At 43.8% G+C, this 20325-nt stretch overlaps 1 protein-coding gene across 1 annotated transcript in view; it reads right to left on the bottom strand.

The window, feature by feature from the left end:
- pth1r (parathyroid hormone 1 receptor) overlaps positions 1-20325 on the bottom strand; it is a 72196-nt gene that overhangs the window by 5844 nt on the left and 46027 nt on the right. Inside the window, exons 4-7 of the mRNA XM_053681207.1 lie at positions 18656-18777; positions 9751-9845; positions 2200-2386; positions 1263-1416 (exon numbers count right to left, since the gene is read on the bottom strand). Of these exons, the coding sequence (XP_053537182.1) occupies positions 1263-1416; positions 2200-2386; positions 9751-9845; positions 18656-18777 (558 nt within the window). The remainder of the gene's footprint in view (positions 1-1262; positions 1417-2199; positions 2387-9750; positions 9846-18655; positions 18778-20325) is intronic.

Here is a 20325-nt window from a genome sequence, read left to right as displayed (position 1 = left end):
TTATAATAGAAAGCCATAAAACCTTACGAATGAACGCTGAATGAAATAAAATAAAGAGGAGAAAAGAAAACATTTAAACAACATATAAATTTAATGAAAAAGATCTCTGTAGTGTGAGATAAGAGTGTAAAGGCCTGAAATATGAGTATAACAGTGTGAGATATGTGTGTATGGGTGTGAGATACGAGTGTAACAATGTGAGATATGTGTGTATGGGTGTGAGATACGAGTATAACAGTGGGAGATACGTGTGTATGGGTGTGAGATACGTGTGTATGGGTATGAGATACGTGTGTATGGGTGTGAGATACGAGTGTAAAGGCCTGAAATATGAATATAACAGTGTGAGATACGAGTGTAACTTCGTGAGATACGTGTGTATGGGTGTGAGATACGCGTGTATCAGGACATATTAGGACTAATCAGTGATGTGAGGTGACTCCACTGCATCCACATTGTATGCGCTGTGCACACACACACACACTTCGCACAGTGTGTACAATGCAGGTACAGTGAGGCCCAAATACAAACATCCCATAATACACACACGGTCCGGCTCCACATGTTCCACATGACTCATGATATGGCTCCCCCCCCCCCCCCCCCACTCCCTCTAGACCCCCCCCAACTAATGTGGGATATTAGTGCAGCCCACAATTATCGGCCATTCACATGTAAATGTGGTGACGCAGCAGTAATTACCCTCATTATCCTCGCTTTCATTTCTAAAACATTTCTTTTTCATCTTGTCATGTTTAAATATGAGGAGCTAATTGCTAGTTAGAGCAGAGTGTTAGCACCATAACAAACAACAGAACACACACACACACACACACACACACACACACACACACACTGTTCTACAGTACATGAAGAAAACAAGAAATTAATAAAGAAAGGAATAAATAGCTAACAAATAACTGAGTAAATAACTATAGAAATATATACAAAAATGACAAATAACTAACTAAATAAATACATATTTTTAAATATTATACACATAATAAATTAATAATATCATAAAGAAATGTTATATAATTATTTTTTTGTAATACATTTACATAGTAAACATAGTGTGTAATGAAATAAAGTGTAAAGCTTCTGAAGAACTGAAATCTAAAAAAAAGAGAACATTCAGAACTCAGTTCAGAACTCAAAATGTCCCTGTAACCAGTCAGAGTGCAGTTCCTGCTCCATAATCACACACCATCATTCACTGTGTGAATATTTAACTGTGTTTGCAGCTCCGCCTCTTTACTTACCCCAGCCAATGACAGTGAAGCCCCAGAGGTACTTCCTGTCAGAGAAGAAGGTCATGAAGATGAGGCTGTGGAGATAAAGGCCTTCCACCAGGATCCAGTAATAATTTGTCGCAAGGAAGTACAGGAAGAGCGTGACAGTGATCTTACAGCCGATCTTCAACAACAACAACAACAACAACAACAACAACAACAACGGGAAAATTAATCAAAAATAAAATTAGTTGTTTTATCCACAACTAATCCAACATTTAGTATTTAATGACTTCTGTACAATTCTACTCTTTATTCAAGTTAACGTTTAGATTTAGTTTATATGTTAATTTAAAAAGATCAGAGAAAGCAGAGCGTAAAATTAATAATCACTTATCCCTTAAGTGAGGAACACCATGCTCATCAGCAAAGTTCAGTAAAGGTGTTTAAAACTCCACTCCTTTTGTGTAGAAAGAAAGTAAACAAAAAAAGAGAAAGCGAGCAAGGAAGAAATCCAAAAAGAATGAAAGCAACAAATGATCAAGCAAGCACAAAAGAAAGAATAAAAAAGAAAGAAGGAAAGAAAGAATGAGAAAGAAAGAAAGAATGAAAATGTAGGAAAGAATGAGAAAGAAATAAATAAATAAAGAAAGAAAATGTAAGAAAGAAAGAAAGAACATGTAAGAAAGAAAGAATGAACATGTAAGAAATAAAGAAAGATGAGAAAGAAAGAAAGAACATGTAAGAAAGAAAAAAAGAATGAACATGTAAGGAAGAAAGAACATGTAAGAAAGAAAGAAAGAATGAACATGTAAGAAAGAAAGAAAGAAAGAAAGAAAGAACGAGAAAGAAAGAAAGAAAGAAAGAAAGAAAGAAAGAACACTATACCCTTGGGATAGATTCTGAGAGGAAACTCCAGATTTAAAGCTCAGTGATCCAGCGATTTTAGTATCAAAAAGGTACGTACAAACTTAGTTTTTTCAGTGGGCGGAGCCTCAGTGATGGATTTCAGATCCTCGACTGTGATTCGTTGAGTCTCATCAAAGTTCGATTCCGAATACAGAACAACGTCTTTAACAAAGATGCTGACTGCTCGCAACATGAACGACACAAACAGGTGCATGTGGATAAAGTTCCTCGTACAGTGCAGACGCCTGGGGGGGGCAGAGGGAGAAAGAGAGACAGAAAGGAGAGAGATGAAGGAGGAGAGACAAATGGAGTGAGAGAGACAGGAATGAGAGAGATGGAGGAGAGACAGATGGAGTGAGAGAGACAGGAAGGAAAGAGATGGAGGAGGAGAGACAGAAAGAGAGAGTGGCAGGAGGAAGACAGATAAAGAGATAGAATGTGAGAGAGAAAGAGAGAGAGAGAGAGAGAGAGAGAGAGAGAGAGAGAGAGAGCTCTTCAGCGCAATGTATAATAAGGCCAGAGTAAGTTCAAACCCCTGTCTGTAAAGACATGTCTGCCTGTCTCTCTATCAGTCTGTCTGTCTGTTTTTCTATCAGTCTGTCTGCCTGTCTCTCTATCAGTCTGTTTGTCTCTCTATCAGTCTGTATATATGTTTATTGATCCTTGAATGAAAATGAAACACAGCTGAGTCTTGAAGTTAAATAACGAACAGAATGGATCCAGTGCAATCATGGATTAACAGGAAGTGGTGAAAAGGAAGTGGTTACCATCAATATGACTGGAATAGTGCGTTTGTATGACATAATGGTTTCTCTGGAAATTCTATGGTGCTCAGACACAGAAGACGTGATGGTATATTTAGCACACATTCGTGTTTAAGATCCCTGCAGGACTGAGATGCAGCTGCTGGACTTCTGCGGTTTCCTCTGTATGGAAACAGCAGTGTATCGATTTAAATGAGCCGGTGGGATAAATAATGCAGTGATGAAGGAAGCACAGTATAGTGTGCTTATAGTATATCATGCAAAAAAAAATACAGGCATTGAGGGCTTGAAGCACAATCACATACTAACACACTTTGGAATGAAAGAATGGTAGATGGAGAATGGCGGATGGAGTATGGCTGAGGGAGTACGGCAGAGAGAGTATGGTAGAGAGAGTATGGCAGAGGGAGTATGGTAGAGAGAGTATGGTAGAGGGAGTATGGCAGAGAGAGTACGGTAGAGGGAGTACGGTAGAGGGAGTATGGCAGAGGGAGTATGGCTGAGGGAGTACGGCAGAGAGAGTATGGTAGAGAGAGTATGGCAGAGGGAGTATGGTAGAGAGAGTATGGTAGAGGGAGTATGGCAGAGAGAGTACGGTAGAGGGAGTACGGTAGAGGGAGTATGGCAGAGGGAGTATGGCAGAGAGAGTATGGCAGAGGGAGTATGGCAGCGAGAGTACGGTAGAGAGTATGGTAGAGGGAGAATGGTAGAGAGACTACGGTAGAGGGAGTATGGCAGAGAGAGTACGGTACAAAGTATGGTAGAGAGAGTACAGTAGAGAGAGTACAGTAGGGAGAGTACGGTAGAGAGAGTACGGTAGAGGGAGTATGGCAGAGAGGGTACGGTACAAAGTATGGTAGAGAGAGTACAGTAGAGAGAGTACAGTAGAGAGAGTACGGTAGAGAGTATGGTAGAGAGAGTACAGTAGAGGGAGAATGGCAGAGGGAGTATGGCAGAGAGAGTATGGCAGAGGGAGTATGGCAGAGAGAGCATTGTAGAGAGAGTATGGCAGAGAGAGTATGGCAGAGAGAGTATGGTAGAGGGAGTATGGCAGAGGGAGTATGGTAGAGAGAGTATGGTAGAGAGAGTATGGCAGAGAGAGTATTGTAGAGAGAGTATGGTAGAGTATGGCAGAGAGAGTATGGTAGAGAGAGTATGGCAGAGGGAGTATGGTAGAGAGAGTATGGTAGAGAGAGTATGGCAGAGGGAGTATGGTAGAGAGAGTATGGTAGAGAGAGTATGGCAGAGGGAATATGGTAGAGGGAGTATGGCAGAGAGAGTATGGTAAAGAGAGTATGGTAGAGGGAGAAAGGTAGAGAGAGTATGGTAGAGAGAGTATGGCAGAGAGCGTATGGCGGATGGAGTATGGCTGAGGGAGTATGGCAGAGGGAGTATGGCAGAGAGAGTATGGCAGAGGGAGTATGGCAGCGAGAGTACGGTAGAGAGTATGGTAGAGGGAGAATGGTAGAGAGAGTACGGTAGAGGGAGTATGGCAGAGAGAGTACGGTACAAAGTATGGTAGAGAGAGTACAGTAAAGAGAGTACAGTAGAGAGAGTACGGTAGAGAGAGTACGGTAGAGAGTATGGTAGAGAGAGTACAGTAGAGGGAGAATGGTAGAGAGAGTATGGTAGAGGGAGAATGGCAGAGGGAGTATGGCAGAGAGAGTATGGCAGAGGGAGTATGGCAGAGAGAGTATGGCAGAGAGAGTATGGCAGAGAGAGTATGGTAGAGGGAGTATGGCAGAGGGAGTATGGTAGAGAGAGTATGGTAGAGAGAGTATGGCAGAGAGAGTATTGTAGAGAGAGTATGGTAGAGTATGGCAGAGAGAGTATGGTAGAGAGAGTATGGCAGAGGGAGTATGGTAGAGGGAGTATGGCAGAGAGAGTATGGTAGAGAGAGTACGGTAGAGGGAGAATGGTAGAGAGAGTATGGTAGAGAGAGTACGGTAGAGGGAGGATGGTAGAGAGAGTATGGTAGAGAGAGTACGGTAGAAAGTATGGTAGAGAGAGTACAGTAGAGGGAGTATGGTAGAAAGAATACGGTAGAGAGTATGGTAGAGAGAGTATGGTAGAGAGAGTACGGTAGAGGGAGAATGGTAGATGGAGTATGGTTGAGGGAGTATGGTTGAGGGAGTATGGTAGAGAGAGTATGGCAGAGGGAGTATGGCGGATGGAGTATGGCTGAGGGAGTACGGCAGAGAGAGTATGGTAGAGAGAGTATGGCAGAGGGAGTATGGTAGAGAGAGTATGGTAGAGGGAGTATAGCAGAGAGAGTACGGTAGAGGGAGTACAGTAGAGGGAGTATGGCAGAGGGAGTATGGTAGAGAGAGTATGGCAGAGGGAGTATGGCAGAGAGAGTATGGCAGAGAGAGTATGGTAGAGGGAGTATGGCAGAGGGAGTATGGTAGAGAGAGTATGGTAGAGAGAGTATGGCAGAGAGAGTATTGTAGAGAGAGTATGGTAGAGTATGGCAGAGAGAGTATGGTAGAGAGAGTATGGCAGAGGGAGTATGGTAGAGGGAGTATGGCAGAGAGAGTATGGTAGAGAGAGTACGGTAGAGGGAGAATGGTAGAGAGAGTATGGTAGAGAGAGTACGGTAGAGGGAGGATGGTAGAGAGAGTATGGTAGAGAGAGTACGGTAGAAAGTATGGTAGAGAGAGTACAGTAGAGGGAGTATGGTAGAAAGAATACGGTAGAGAGTATGGTAGAGAGAGTATGGTAGAGAGAGTACGGTAGAGGGAGAATGGTAGATGGAGTATGGTTGAGGGAGTATGGTTGAGGGAGTATGGTAGAGAGAGTATGGCAGAGGGAGTATGGCGGATGGAGTATGGCTGAGGGAGTACGGCAGAGAGAGTATGGTAGAGAGAGTATGGCAGAGGGAGTATGGTAGAGAGAGTATGGTAGAGGGAGTATAGCAGAGAGAGTACGGTAGAGGGAGTACAGTAGAGGGAGTATGGCAGAGGGAGTATGGTAGAGAGAGTATGGCAGAGGGAGTATGGCAGCGAGAGTACGGTAGAGAGTATGGTAGAGGGAGAATGGTAGAGAGAGTATGGCAGAGGGAGTATGGCAGAGAGAGTACGGTACAAAGTATGGTAGAGAGAGTACAGTAGAGAGAGTATGGTAGAGAGAGTATGGTAGAGGGAGTATGGCAGAGAGAGTACGGTAGAGAGTATGGTAGAGAGAGTACAGTAGAGGGAGAATGGTAGAGAGAGTATGGTAGAGGGAGAATGGCAGAGGGAGTATGGCAGAGAGAGTATGGCAGAGGGAGTATGGCAGAGAGAGTATTGTAGAGAGAGTATGGCAGAGAGAGTATGGCAGAGAGAGTATGGTAGAGGGAGTATGGCAGAGGGAGTATGGTAGAGAGAGTATGGTAGAGAGAGTATGGCAGAGAGAGTATTGTAGAGAGAGTATGGTAGAGTATGGCAGAGAGAGTATGGTAGAGAGAGTATGGCAGAGGGAGTATGGTAGACTGAGAATGGTAGAGAGAGTATGGTAGAGAGAGTATGGCAGAGGGAGTATGGTAGAGAGAGTATGGTAGAGAGAGTATGGCAGAGGGAGTATGGCAGAGGGAGTATGGTAGAGGGAGTATGGCAGAGAGAGTATGGTAGAGAGAGTACGGTAGAGGGAGAAAGGTAGAGAGAGTATGGTAGAGAGAGTATGGCAGAGAGAGTATGGCGGATGGAGTATGGCTGAGGGAGTATGGCAGAGAGAGTATGGTAGAGAGAGTATGGTAGAGGGAGTATGGCAGAGAGAGTACGGTAGAGGGAGTACGGTAGAGGGAGTATGGCAGAGAGAGTACGGTAGAGGGAGTACGGTAGAGGGAGTATGGCAGAGGGAGTATGGCAGAGAGAGTATGGCAGAGGGAGTATGGCAGCGAGAGTACGGTAGAGAGTATGGTAGAGGGAGAATGGTAGAGAGAGTACGGTAGAGGGAGTATGGCAGAGAGAGTACGGTACAAAGTATGGTAGAGAGAGTACAGTAGAGAGAGTACAGTAGAGAGAGTACGGTAGAGAGAGTACGGTAGAGAGTATGGTAGAGAGAGTACAGTAGAGGGAGAATGGTAGAGAGAGTATGGTAGAGGGAGAATGGCAGAGGGAGTATGGCAGAGAGAGTATGGTAGAGGGAGTATGGCAGAGGGAGTATGGTAGAGAGAGTATGGTAGAGAGAGTATGGCAGAGAGAGTATTGTAGAGAGAGTATGGTAGAGTATGGCAGGGAGAGTATGGTAGAGAGAGTATGGCAGAGGGAGTATGGTAGAGGGAGTATGGCAGAGAGAGTATGGTAGAGAGAGTACGGTAGAGGGAGAATGGTAGAGAGAGTATGGTAGAGAGAGTACGGTAGAGGGAGGATGGTAGAGAGAGTATGGTAGAGAGAGTACGGTAGAAAGTATGGTAGAGAGAGTACAGTAGAGGGAGTATGGTAGAAAGAATACGGTAGAGAGTATGGTAGAGGGAGTATGGTAGAGAGAGTACGGTAGAGGGAGAATGGTAGAGAGAGTATGGCAGAGGGAGTATGGCAGTGAGAGTACGGTAGAGGGAGAATGTTAGAGAGAGCACGGTAGGGAGTATGGTAGAGAGAGTACGGTAGAGGGAGTATGGTAGAGGGAGAATGGTAGAGGGAGAATGGTAGAGGGAGTACGGTAGAGGGAGTACGGTAGAGGGAGAATGGTAGAGGGAGAATGGTAGAGGGAGTATGGTAGAGGGAGTATGGTAGAGGGAGAATGGTAGAAGGTAGAGAGAGTATGGCAGAGGGAGTATGGCAGAGGGAGTATGGTAGAGGGAGTATGGCAGAGAGAGTATGGTAGAGAGAGTACGGTAGAGGGAGGATGGTAGAGAGAGTATGGTAGAGGGAGTACGGTAGAAAGTATGGTAGAGAGAGTACAATAGAGGGAGTACGGTAGAGAGAGTACAGTAGAGAGTATGGTAGAGAGAGTATGGTAGAGAGAGTACGGTAGAGAGCATGGTAGAGAGAGTACGGTAGAGGGAGTATGGAAGAGAGAGTATGGTAGAGGGAGAATGGTAGAGAGAGCACGGTAGAGAGTATGGTAGAGAGAGTACGGTAGAGGGAGAATGGTAGAGGGAGTATGGTAGAGGGAGTATGGTAGAGGGAGAATGGTAGAGGGAGTATGGTAGAGGGAGTATGGTAGAGAGAGTATGGTAGAGGGAGTATGGTAGACTGAGAATGGTAGAGAGAGTATGGTAGAGGGAGTATGGTAGAGGGAGAATGTTAGAGGGAGAATGGTAGAGGGAGTATGGTAGAGAGAGTATGGCAAAGGGAGTATGGTAGAGAGAGTACGATAGAGGGAGTACGGTAGAGAGTATGGTAGATAGAGGATGGTAGAGAGAGTACGGTAGAGGGAGTACGGTAGAGAGTATGGTAGATAGAGGATGGTAGAGAGAGTACGGTAGAGGGAGTACGGTAGAGAGTATGGTAGATAGAGGATGGTAGAGAGAGTACGGTAGAGGGAGTACGGTAGAGAGTATGGTAGAGAGAGTATGGCGGCAAAAGTATGGTAGAGGAAATCAAAAATCCAGTATCTCAGTATATTCGAATAAAGAATTTATAATACGGAAATGTGGACCTGATTAAAAGTATGTTAATTTATGCACTGATACTCGGTCAGGGTTTTAATCCTTTTGCAGGAATTACTGCATCAGTGCGGCGTGGTATGGAGGCGTTCAGCCTGTGGCACTGCTGAGGTGTTCTGGAGGTCCAGGTCGCTTTGATAGCGGTCTTCAGCTCGTCTGTATTGTCGGGTCTGGTGTCTCTCGTAGATTCTCTATGGGGTTCGGGTCAGGCGAGTCGGCTGGACGATCGAGCACAGTAATACCACGGTCAGTAAACCAGTTACTAGAAGTTTCGGCACTGTGGGCAGGTGCAGAGTCCTGCTGGAAAAGGAAATCAGTGTCTCCATAAAGCTCGTCAGCAGATGAAGCATGAAGTATCTAAAATCTCCTGGTAGACGCTGCATCGACTCTCCACTTGAGAAAACACAGTGGACCAACACCAGCAGATGACATGGCAACCCAAATCATCACCGACTGTGGATACTTCACACTGGACTTCAAGCAGCTTGGATTCTGTTCCTCTCCACTCTTCCTCCAGACTCTGGAACCTTGATTTCCAAATGAAATACAACATTTACTTTCATCTGAAAAGAGGACTTTGGACTGAGCAACGGTGCAGTTCTTTTTCTCCTTAACCCAGGTAAGACGCATATGCATAAATTAACATACTTTTCAGAAGGTCGACATTTCTATTATAAATTCTTTATTCTGATATTTCTATACTGGAGTTTTGATTTCCGTGAGCTGTAAGCCGTAATCATCAAGATCAAAACAAAAAAAAAAGCTTGAAATATTTCACTTCATGTGTAATGAATCTGGACTATATGAAAGTTCCACTATTTAAATTAAATTACGGAAAAAATAAACTTTTCCACGTTATTTAAATTTTTTGAGATGCGCTTGTATGTATCTGTCTCTCTGTTATTCTTTGTCTATCTCTGCCTGCTTGTGTATCTGTCTGTTTTCTGTCTGTCTTTCTATCTCTCTCTCTCCGTCTCTTTGGAGCCAAATATTTGAGTTTGTCAGATGTTTAAAATAAATGTCTTATTGTGTTTTTATTTTTTGCTTCTTTTTCCACCTCTTCGTCTTTTCTTTTCTTCTTTTCTTTATTTCATACCTATTTCATGTGATCATTTATCTCTTTTCATTTTTCATTCTTTATTTCCATTTGGTGTCACTCACACTACACTTCTGATTCATGAAAATCAAGAAAACACAATACACTTCAGAGACTAAAACGGGAATTCTGTAATAAATAAAAGAGAAAATTCAGACTCACCGGAAGTATCCGAGAATGACGACGGCCACCATGAGTGAGCCGAATGAGATGGAGTATCCGACGGTGTAGATGAGGTATAGTCTGTCAAACACTTCCTGTGTGTTTGTGTGTGTGAATAAAACAGATTTGTTTATTTCTATTTATATATCTATTTATAGCCTGTTGTTTTTATTTGAATGCATCTGATGTAAATTTGCAATTGTCAATATGTAAACTTTAACTTTGCCTAGATATTATTGACAGTGGTATGACATTGTGTGTGTGTGTGTGTGTGGCAGCAAGCATCTGTTAGCATTTAGCATCTGAGACGTAGCCAAACAACTTCAGTCTGCGGTTCAGAAGCTTTTCATTGGTGCAGATGAATTTTTCATTAAATAGTTGAGGGGAGCAGATACACACACACACACACACACACACACACACACACACACACACGCATGCACACACACACGTACAGAGCAAGGATCGGAGAAAACTTGAGACAGCAATAGTCCCAGTAAAAGTTGATAAAGGAGGTTTGGCCTCAGTTAGTAAAAGAGGCATGGCCTCTGTGGGGTTTTTTTAAGAAAAGGAAGGGTGGCCTGTTTTTCGTAAAGGAGAAGTGGCCTATGTGTTTTTTTTGTAAAGGAGACGTGGCCTATGTGTTTTCTTTTGTAAAGGAGGCGTGGCCTCTGTTTTTTTTTTTTTTAGTAAAGGAAATGTGGCGTGTTTTTTAGTAAAGGAGGTGTGGCGTGTGTTTTTTTTTTTGTAAAGAAGATGTGGCCTATGTGTTTTTTTTTTTGTAAAGGAGGCATGGCCTCAGTTTTTTAGTAAAGGAGGCGTGGCCTCTGTTTTTTTTTAGTAAAGGAGACGTGGCATGTGTTTTTTTAGTAAAGGAGGTGTGGCGTTTCTGGTTTGTTTGTTTTTTTGTAAAGGAGGCGTGGCCTCTGTCTGTGTTAGTAAAGTAGGCAAGAAGTGTGTTTGTTAGCAAAGGAGGCCTCTGTGTTTGCTAGTTAAAGAGGCATAGCGTGAGTTTGTCAGTGAAGGTGGTGTGGTCTGTGTATGTATATGTGTGTGTGTAACGGGTATGGAAAATATTTCATCTTTATTTAAATCATCATTAATATACTTATGTACTCCTTTTAATTTGTGTGTATAGTGATATTTTATTTATCTGTGTGATTATTTTTGTTGTTTTACCCTCCTTTTTGAGTGATTTTTTTGTATTTTTTTCAACATGTGACCATCGCACATCATGTTTATTTTATAGAGCACAGTTTAAGGGCGGTTCACTCAGGGAGACTACTTGTTTGTGTCATCAGGCATGGTTTTTGTTTTATATTATTTTAATTTGTTACTTGGGTGAATTCTTCCCTTTTGCATTATGGTTGAATGGGAGAGAGCACCGTTTAAGGGCGATTCACTCGGGGAGACTGCTTGTTTGTGATGTCAGAATAAACGAAGAGTCGACCCAGTTGCCGTCCGCCTATTTTTCTTTGAATAAAATAAAACACACAACGCAGACTACAATCAGTTACACTTGGTAACTGCGCTTCGCCGATCGCCGTGGTTGTGTGACGGCTCGCCTGCTTCGCCAGTCTTCTCTCCCGGTCGTCTTCCTCATCAGCGTCGTTTCTTGGGACTCCGTGTTCGTGCATAAGGACGGCGCGCGTGTGAGATGTACAGCATTTGACATTGCAGGACAAACTGTTTTATCTTAAAGGAACGGTAAAGAATTTAATTTACTTCGACTTTAACCTTTTTTCTCCGGAGTACTTCGTTCGTCATTGGTGCATATTAAACCAGAGACTTTGTGATAAGCACACCAGGACGCTTCAGTGAGTATCATCTCCTTTATCTGAACAGTATATAATAAATGACTATAGATGCATTTCAAATATGAAACAGTGCCTAATAACTGATGTGGTGTGAGAGAAAAAAATATTTTTGTCAAGAAAAGGATCGTTTCAGTTTTTTTGATTGATGTCTTCATTTGGATAGTGAACTGTTTTGAGTTAACTTTATTTCATATATTTTCCTGCATGTATGACGTATACTTGAACATTTGTCAGTTGGTTAAGGTTTTGCTGTTTGGGGCATATTCATTCGCAGTCATTTGTACATTTTATGTGTTTTCACTTTACATTTGAAACATGTTTGAGGATATTGGCCAAGACAATTTCAGCCCTGTGAAACAATCTAATGTCACTTTCCCATTGGGCAGGGGTGGTGGACCCGAAATATATCGCAATGAGGGAGTGTCTGAAATTAATACTCGTTGTTATGGGAGCGGGAGAGCCAAAGCTAATGTGGGACTTGACCATGTGCACGCAGTTGATTCAGTGATCGGTGCTTCTGTAGGTCCAGCAGCTAGCTCTACCCCAATCACGCGCCCAGATACTGAACGTACCTGAGTCATTAGGGGGCATCATTTCAGATCTGGCTCAGAAAATAGGGGAGAGTATTTCAGCCTTGTGCACCAGCCCAGCCCAGTACAGCCTAATCCACCTTGCCAGTCTCAGCACTCCAGTGAGTTCATTGATGCATCAGGCCTGAAGGTGATAGCAACATCCGACACCTCCACCATTCTTCAGGGACGATAAGAATGATTCATTTACTGTGCATGAGTGGGAAGATATGATGTGCACTTATTTAAACAGAATGAAATGCAGAACACAAACTGATGTCTCTGATCTTATCATGAGCAGATTGGCTGGCAAAGCGAGGGATGTGGTTAAGGTGTCACTGTGAAGCCGCCCTGACCCGAGTGCCAGTGAGCTTCGAAAGTACAGTGTTTGACATACTGAAACGCAACTTTCAGTGAGTTGGATTTACTCAAACATGCTTATGGCTGACTTCTATAATACTGTCCCAAGAGCGGATGAAAGTCCCATGGATTACTGGATATGGCTTAACAAGGCCATAGATGTTGCTGAGGAGTGCTTGTGCAGACATAATAAGAGTGTTGAGGATCCCACTGCTGAAGCTGTCATGATGTTTATTTCACGTTGCCCAGACCCAAGTCTCGCTATGTCTTTTCAGTTTAAGGCAGCTGAGCAGTGGAGCGCTGCTGAGGTCCAGGAGCAGTTGGATAGTCATCAGAAGGATCTAAAGAGAGTCTCTCCGAGAATACAGCACATGATGTCTTTGTCAGCTTGCAGCCAGTGCGCTGTTGGGGCATGTCCCAGTTCTGTGTCCAGTTCTCCTCAGCAGCCTGTTCTCATGCCTCCTGTAAGTCATCTTACAGTCGCTGCCTCCTGTAAGTCATCGTAATCCTAATGCTGTTCCATTCTCTCCAGACACCAGTCTTCAGCACATGGTTAGCATGATGGATGGAGTCCTGTCATTGTGCCCTGCCTCTTTAACTTCATCAAGTCCGGTTCATGCAGGCAAAATTTCAGACTTCAAAACCAACTTAGGCTATGCATGTAGGGTCTGTAGATCCAAGGAACACACTACGTACTCACATTGTAGGCGTCAGAGGCTATGTCGTCACTGTCTCAGTGCTGGCCACTTTAAGAGTGACTGTCCTAAATTAGCATGCCCTGTGACTCCCTCAGATTTTGCTCAGTTAAACTGAAAAGCTCATGTGATGGGAGGGGAAGCATGGGCAATTTTACTAAAACCCTCACAGAAGAGACAGATGTGCAAAATATTTTTGTGAGCAGCTGCAGGCAATTGCCAGAAGACAAAACTGTGTTATGTGTGGGGTTTCAGAGAGTTGATGGTGCGAGTGAGTTGTTTTATGCTCCTGGGACAGTTTGCGACCGTTACACATTAAAGGGGTTACTGGATTCTGGTAGTATGTCCTGCACGCTCAGTGAGGAGGATGAGTCCAAGGTGCAAGCTGATGATCTCCTTCCACATCCTCAAGTGATTCCCAGTAATGTGGTTCTAGTTGGCTGTGGTGGCCTTACAATTGGGCCAAAGTGTACATACGACTTGGAGATTGAAGTCTGTGGATTTAAGTTTGTCGTTCCAACTTTTGTGGTGCCTGGACAAAGAGACGAGTTCATAGTTGGAAGCAATGTGATCAAATGTGTTCTGCAGAAAATGAAGTCACATGATAAGTACTGGGAGCTTGTTTCCTGCAATAACAGTAATCCTGAGTGTGAGCAATTCCTTGAACTTTTGAGCTGCATCTCCCGATGGTCTGGGCCTCAACAGCCTGATAAACTTGGCATTGTGAAACTCTCTCAGTCAATAACTCTATTTCCCAAATCTGAGTATCTAGTTTGGGGAAAATTGCCAGCTAATGTACCTGTTTCCCCGGAAGCACTATAATTGTTGAGCCAACCACTGCACATTCGGCACCTAGAAACATCCTTGTCAGACGTGTAGTAACACCGATGTGGGCCAATCGTTGGGTGCCGATGAAAATACTAAACCCAAATCCAACATCAGTGACTCTTCGCCATAACACTAAACTGGCCGACATTTCTTCCTGTCTAGCTGTGGAGGATCTCACTGTTATGCAGGGTTTAAGTAGAACCCATTGTCACGTTCCTAATTCGGACCCCTTCGAAACTGCTTCATCCTCTGATCCAGAACGATTGCTGAGAGACTATGGGCTGCAGGATATTGACATGGATGGATGTGAGGTTTCTGAGGTGTGGAAGAGGAAATTGGCGGCTCTTATTGTGTCCTACCAAGATGTTTTCTCCAAGGATAAGTTGGATTGTGGAGAGGCAAAGGATTTTGTGCACAGGATCCACCTTTATGATGAGCGCCCATTCCGTCTGCCTTATCGCCGTATCCCTCTTGCCCACTACCAAAAATTGAGAGAGGTGTTTTCTAAGATGGAGGAGAAAGGCATTATCAGCAAATCTGTGAGTGAGTATGCATCACCTTTGGTGATGGTCTGGAAAAAAGATGGTAACTGATGGTCTGCACTGATTTTCACTGGCTCAATGCTAAAACCACCAAAGATGCTCACCCTCTACCCCATCAAGCTGACTGCCTCGCAGCCTTGAGAGGTAATGCGCTTTTCAGTACCATGGACTTGACTTCAGGATTTTACAACATCCCGCTCCATGAGTCTGACCGACGATACACTGCCTTCAAAACACCAATGGGCTTGTATGAGTATAATCGTCTTCCTCAAGGCCTTTGCAATAGCCCCGCATCTTTCATGCGCATGATGCTCAGCATTTTTGGTGACCTTAACTTTTCCAGTCTTCTCTGCTATCTTGATGACTTGTTGTTCTTTGCACCTTCTGAACAGGAGGCATTAATGCGTTTGGAGATTGTGTTTTCTCGATTGAGAACCAGCAACCTGATGCTAGCACCTAAAAAGTGTCACTTTCTAAGAAAATCCGTAAAGTTTCTGGGCCATGTGATAGATGGTTCTGGTGTTTCAGTTGATGAGGGGAAGGTGAAAGTCATCTCTGCTTTCAAAAAGGAGGATCTAATGAAGGAAGATGGGATCACACCTTTACAAAAAAAAAAAATCAGATAGTTTCTTGGCATGGTCCTGTACTACCAAGCCTTTATTCCAGGTTGCTCACATGTTGCTAGACCCTTATTTGGCTTAACAGCTGGCCAGAAATGCTCAGTGAAAGCTCCTGGTTGTCAAAAGAGAACGGGCACTTTTCGGGAGTTGAAGCCCCAGGATTGGGCCCCAGGCTGTGATGTGGCCTTTGAGGAGTTAAAAAGGGCCCTTTTTGACAGTGTGGTACTGGCTCATCCAGATTTTGAGCATCCTTTTCTTCTTTGTACTGACGCTTCATTAGATGGCCTGGGTGCAATACTCTCTCAGATCCCTGCTGGTGAGGACAAGGCGAGACCAATAGCGTTTGCTAGTAAGGCTTTGAGCCGCAGCCAATCTAAATATCCTGCGCACAGATTGGAATTCTTGGCTCTTAAGTGGGCAGTGTGTGACAAGTTCAGTCACTGGCTTAAAGGCCATGAGTTTACTGTGTGGACGCATAATAATCCGCTAACATATATTATGACCAAACCAAAATTGGATGCATGCGAGCAGCGTTGGGTCTCGAAACTAGCTCCATATTCTTTTGAGAACAAATACATTCCTGGAAAACTCAACGTGCTGGCGGACGCACTCAGTAGGGATCCGTTTGTCAGGCCAGTGAGTCAGCGGCTTTTGTCAGAGCCTTATTCTGAAATGTTGGGACCAGCACGCAATGTAGACGATGGAAATGTGCAAGAAGTGTTCCAACTTACCTGCCAACAACAAAAATTAGGATCAGATCCACTTGATGTTGGGCTGGATACATCAATGTCTGCTGGCGACATGTCTTCCATTCTGTCCTCCTGTGATGAATGGGAAACAGGAACTGAATGTAGAGCAACATCATTTGCTGAACATCTGACCTCTTTAATCAGTGGTGATGAAGAAGTGTTTCATTCCCTTTCACTGACAGACTTGCAAGAACATCAGCACAAAGACCCTGTCATTGCTAGAGTGTCTTATTATGTTGGCAGGAAGCGCAGACCATCAAGACATGAACGTGCCAATGAAAACCTATGTTGTGCGTGTTGTGGATTCTGAATCAGTGGGACAAACTTTGAGTGCTTAATGGAATCCTGTACAGAGCCATTAAAGACCCACTCAACAGGCACAAGAAGTTCCAACTTGTTTTACCTAAGTCCTTAAAATCTCAGGCACTTTCGGGTGTTCACGTCCTGGCCGGTCATCAAGGGCAGCCACACACTTTGTCTTTAGCCCGTCAGAGGTTTTTCTGGCTCGATATGGAGCTGATGTGCGGGATTATGTGAGGAAATGTCCCAGGTGCGTCCTCAGCAAAACTCCAGAACCTGCAGCGAGAGCCACTTTGGAGAGTATTAATACCACAGCCCCGTTGGAGCTTGTATGCATCGACTTCTGGTCTGCTGAGGATCGGACCAACAAATCTTTGGATGTCTTGGTATTCACAGATCACTTCACATAGCTAGAGCAAGCGTTGGTACAGACCATAACTTTTATGTACAACTGTACAGCACACGAAACAACAGGTTTTGCCCCTTTTTACCTAATGTTCAGTAGAGGGCCAAGGTTGCCAGTTGACCTCATGTTCCAAAGAGTTTTGCAGGATAAGTCGGTTTGTGACTATAATGAGTATGTGAAATCGTTAGTCAGCGACCTCTAGTCTGCCATGACGTTACCACAAAAGAATTGTGTTGTGGAGCAAAGACACCAGTCCAGCCAGTACAACAAAAGAGTTAAAGGCCTACCTCTAGCCGTTGGTGACCAAGTGCTTGTGGCTAACAAGGGTTGTAGAGGAAAACGGAAGCTTGCTGACAAATGGGAGCCAGTCATGTACACTGTTGTTGCCTCAAAGCCTTCCATACACGTCTACAAGATCCGTGACAGGGCTGGTAATGAGAGAATAGTGCATCGGAATCTTCCTCTGCAAGTGAACTTCCTCCCTTTGCCTGAAACAGAAATTGTTAGTTTTGATCATGGGGATGCTGAAACACTTACCCGCAATGTACCTTCACAGATGTCTGATGCAGCACACTGTTTTGGTCTAACTGGGCAGACACGCAGTGGTGAGTCCTCCAACGTTGCTGAGATTGAGTCTGCAGAACACGCAGATTATGGGCAGGATGAGGCTGAGGCACTCTCACATGCAGGCTCTATGTGGAACATCTCCAATGTGGCTACTTGCGATGATGACCGCACTACATCGTGGGTGCATTCTCAGTTTCGCAATCAAGAGCAGCCAAATGCACAAGTTGCTGAGCCAGTGACCGATGATAATACTGTGGCTGGTGCTGGTGCTAGCCATTCATCCCAAAATCCTGTCTCTGCCAGTGTACCCTGTAGGCAAGATGCTGTAGCTGATCCTGTAATGATCCTACAGGTGATCATTTCACTAGCAGGTTTGAGAGAGTCATCAAACAAGTATGCAGACTTATTGAATCTATGGTTCAACTTGAAACCCTGTTAAATTTGGATTCTGGGTCTTCAGTTATTCATGTGTGAATTCAGTTTGTCTATAGGTACATGTGGGTTTTGAAACTTGCCTTTTTTTGAGTACTTGGTCTATGTGTTTGAGGTGTAATAGGCACCTTAATAATGTCTATAGAATGTGTTGAAATTTGGCCAATTTCAAACCATTTTTATCCTTTCATTGGGTAGCTTTCAGTGCTGACCGTCTTCACTGATTGTTCTGTGTGTGGACCATATACTTATGACCTGTGTACAATTATTTTTCCAGTGTTCTCTAAATTTTGTGTAATTCTAGGGGTGGGGGTGGGGGGGTGAATGTAATGGGTATGGAAAATATTCCATAAATTTAATGTGTAGAATTACACAAAAAGTAAATTATACCTGATAGCAGCTGTCTATTTGTGTGAGTACTTTCCCTTTTAATTGTCATGATGTCATTGGTCTGTGTAATTTCCTGCTTTGGCTCTTCCTCTTCCCTTTCACATTATGGTTGAATGGGAGAGTTAGGTTTAATTTTGAGTTCTCAATAATCTTGTTTCATATTTATTTAAATCATCATTTATATACTTATGTACTCCTTTTAATTTGTGTGTATAGTGTTATTTTATTTATCTGTGTGATTATTTTTGAGTGATTTTTTTTTTGTATTGTGTTTCAACTGTGACCATCGCACATCATGTTTATTTTATAGAGCACAGTTTAAGGGCGGTTCACTCAGGGAGACTGCTTGTTTGTGTCATCAGGCATGGTTTTTGTTTTGTATTATTTTAATTCGTTACTTGGGTGAATTCTTCCCTTTCGCATTATGGTTGAATGGGAGAGAGCACCGTTTAAGGGCAATTCACTCGGGGAGACTGCTTGTTTGTGTTGTCAGAATAAACGAAGAGTCGACCCAGTTGCCGTCTGCCTATTTTTCTTTGAATAAAATAAAACACACAACGCAGACTACAATCAGTTACATGTGCATGCGTGTGTGTGTGTGTGAGTGTGTATGTGTGTGTGTGTTCATACCCTCTCCTTGTTCTGACTGTAGTGTGTGAAGAACTTTGCACACTCGCTGTAATTTGCCCAGGTCTTGTTCTTCGCAGTGAGTTCCCAACTTCCATTCACATCACACTTCCTGTAGGCGTGGCCTAGACACACACACAGACACACACACACATACTTTTTCACACAGTGAATATCTGTAAGATATTATACACATATAGATCAGTAACACACTGATCACGCTGTGCATTACTGACATTTTCCTAAACATTGGGATCTCATGCTGTGTGGCTCGGTGAGCAGGACCCTCATTCCCTTATTCATATAACAGAACCTCTAAGTGGATTACTGTTACATTACATTTGCATAATCTAGCCCTTATACAGAGCAACTTACTCATGTTTCTGCACAGATCTCAGCATGTTTGGCAGACATGCTACCATAGATGGTACGTAATCAGCTGAAACTAAATCCCAGCGAGACTGAGCTCCCTGGAGATGGATCCCTATGTCAAGATCTTGTGATCTACCTTTGATCTCCTAACTCTTAGATTTCAATGTCCATCACTGCACGCAACCTTGGGGTAACCATGGACAACCAACTATCCTTTCACACCTCACATCGCTGAACTGAACTCATGCAGGTTTTTGCTTTACAACATCAGGGAGATCCGTCCTTTTCTATACACACAGGCCATTCAGGTGCTTGTTAAATCTCTTGTCATTTTGAGACCAGACCACTGCAACTTGTGCCTAGCTAGTCTGCCTCTCTGCACCATCCAACCTCTGCAACTGATCCAGAATGCAGCTGCACTATTTGTTTTCAAAGTCCCCAAGTTTACCCACACCACCCCATTGCTACACTCCCTCCACTGGCTTCCTGTAGCTGCTGCCAAAAACAGACCAGCTCCAAGCTACTTTAAAGAACTTATCACACCTTGCACTGCAACATGTGCCCTCTGAGCCTCTAGCACTGCTCAGCTGGACCCACCATTTCTCAAGGTACAAGGAAGACGACTTCTCTGTCCTGGCACCCAGATGGTGGAATGAACTTCCCCTGTCCAAAAGGCTGAGTCACTGGCTATCTTTAAACAAAGACTAAGGACCTACTTCTTTAGTCTGCCACAAAGGCCTTTCTGTGGAAGCCAGTCCAAACCCAGATGGTCTGAACATCTCAGAAGACCTCGGGGGAGTGGTTAGTAAAGTGGAAGTGGAGCTGTAGGCAGCAGCAATGATAGTTAAGATGGCTGATTTGGGGTTAGGGAGCCAGCTGAGTGATTTTAAGTGAAGTTAAGTGGATATACACCATTTGCCTGCTGAGGCCATTATCACTTTCATCAGATGTCCATATTTACAGTAAAAAACAGGATCTGTCCACTCTCTCGGCTGGCTCTCTCGGCTGGCTCTCTTGGATGGCTTACAAAACACAAGTCATGTGTCAACTATTAAGCTCAAGATGGGCGTCATGATGGAACTACACCATGGAACTCGCTTTGCTAAGTTTAATGCTCTCTACATTTATTTAATTACTTAATGCTGTATGACATTGGTGTGAGGAATTAATGCGTGGCTCTTCTAAGCCCAAATAAGCAAGTAGTGATTACCACAAACCAACCCAAGGCTGAAAGTAGCTGCAGCAGCAGAGGTCTCGAATGGCAACCTGTGCCCGAATAGGAACTGTGGCAAGTGGGGAAG

This window comes from Ictalurus punctatus, chromosome 7, assembly GCF_001660625.3.
Source record: "Ictalurus punctatus breed USDA103 chromosome 7, Coco_2.0, whole genome shotgun sequence".
NCBI classification, from domain to species: Eukaryota; Metazoa; Chordata; class Actinopteri; order Siluriformes; family Ictaluridae; genus Ictalurus; species Ictalurus punctatus.
The sequence above is the reverse complement of the archived record's forward strand: the minus strand, read 5'-3'. Positions and strand labels throughout refer to the sequence as shown.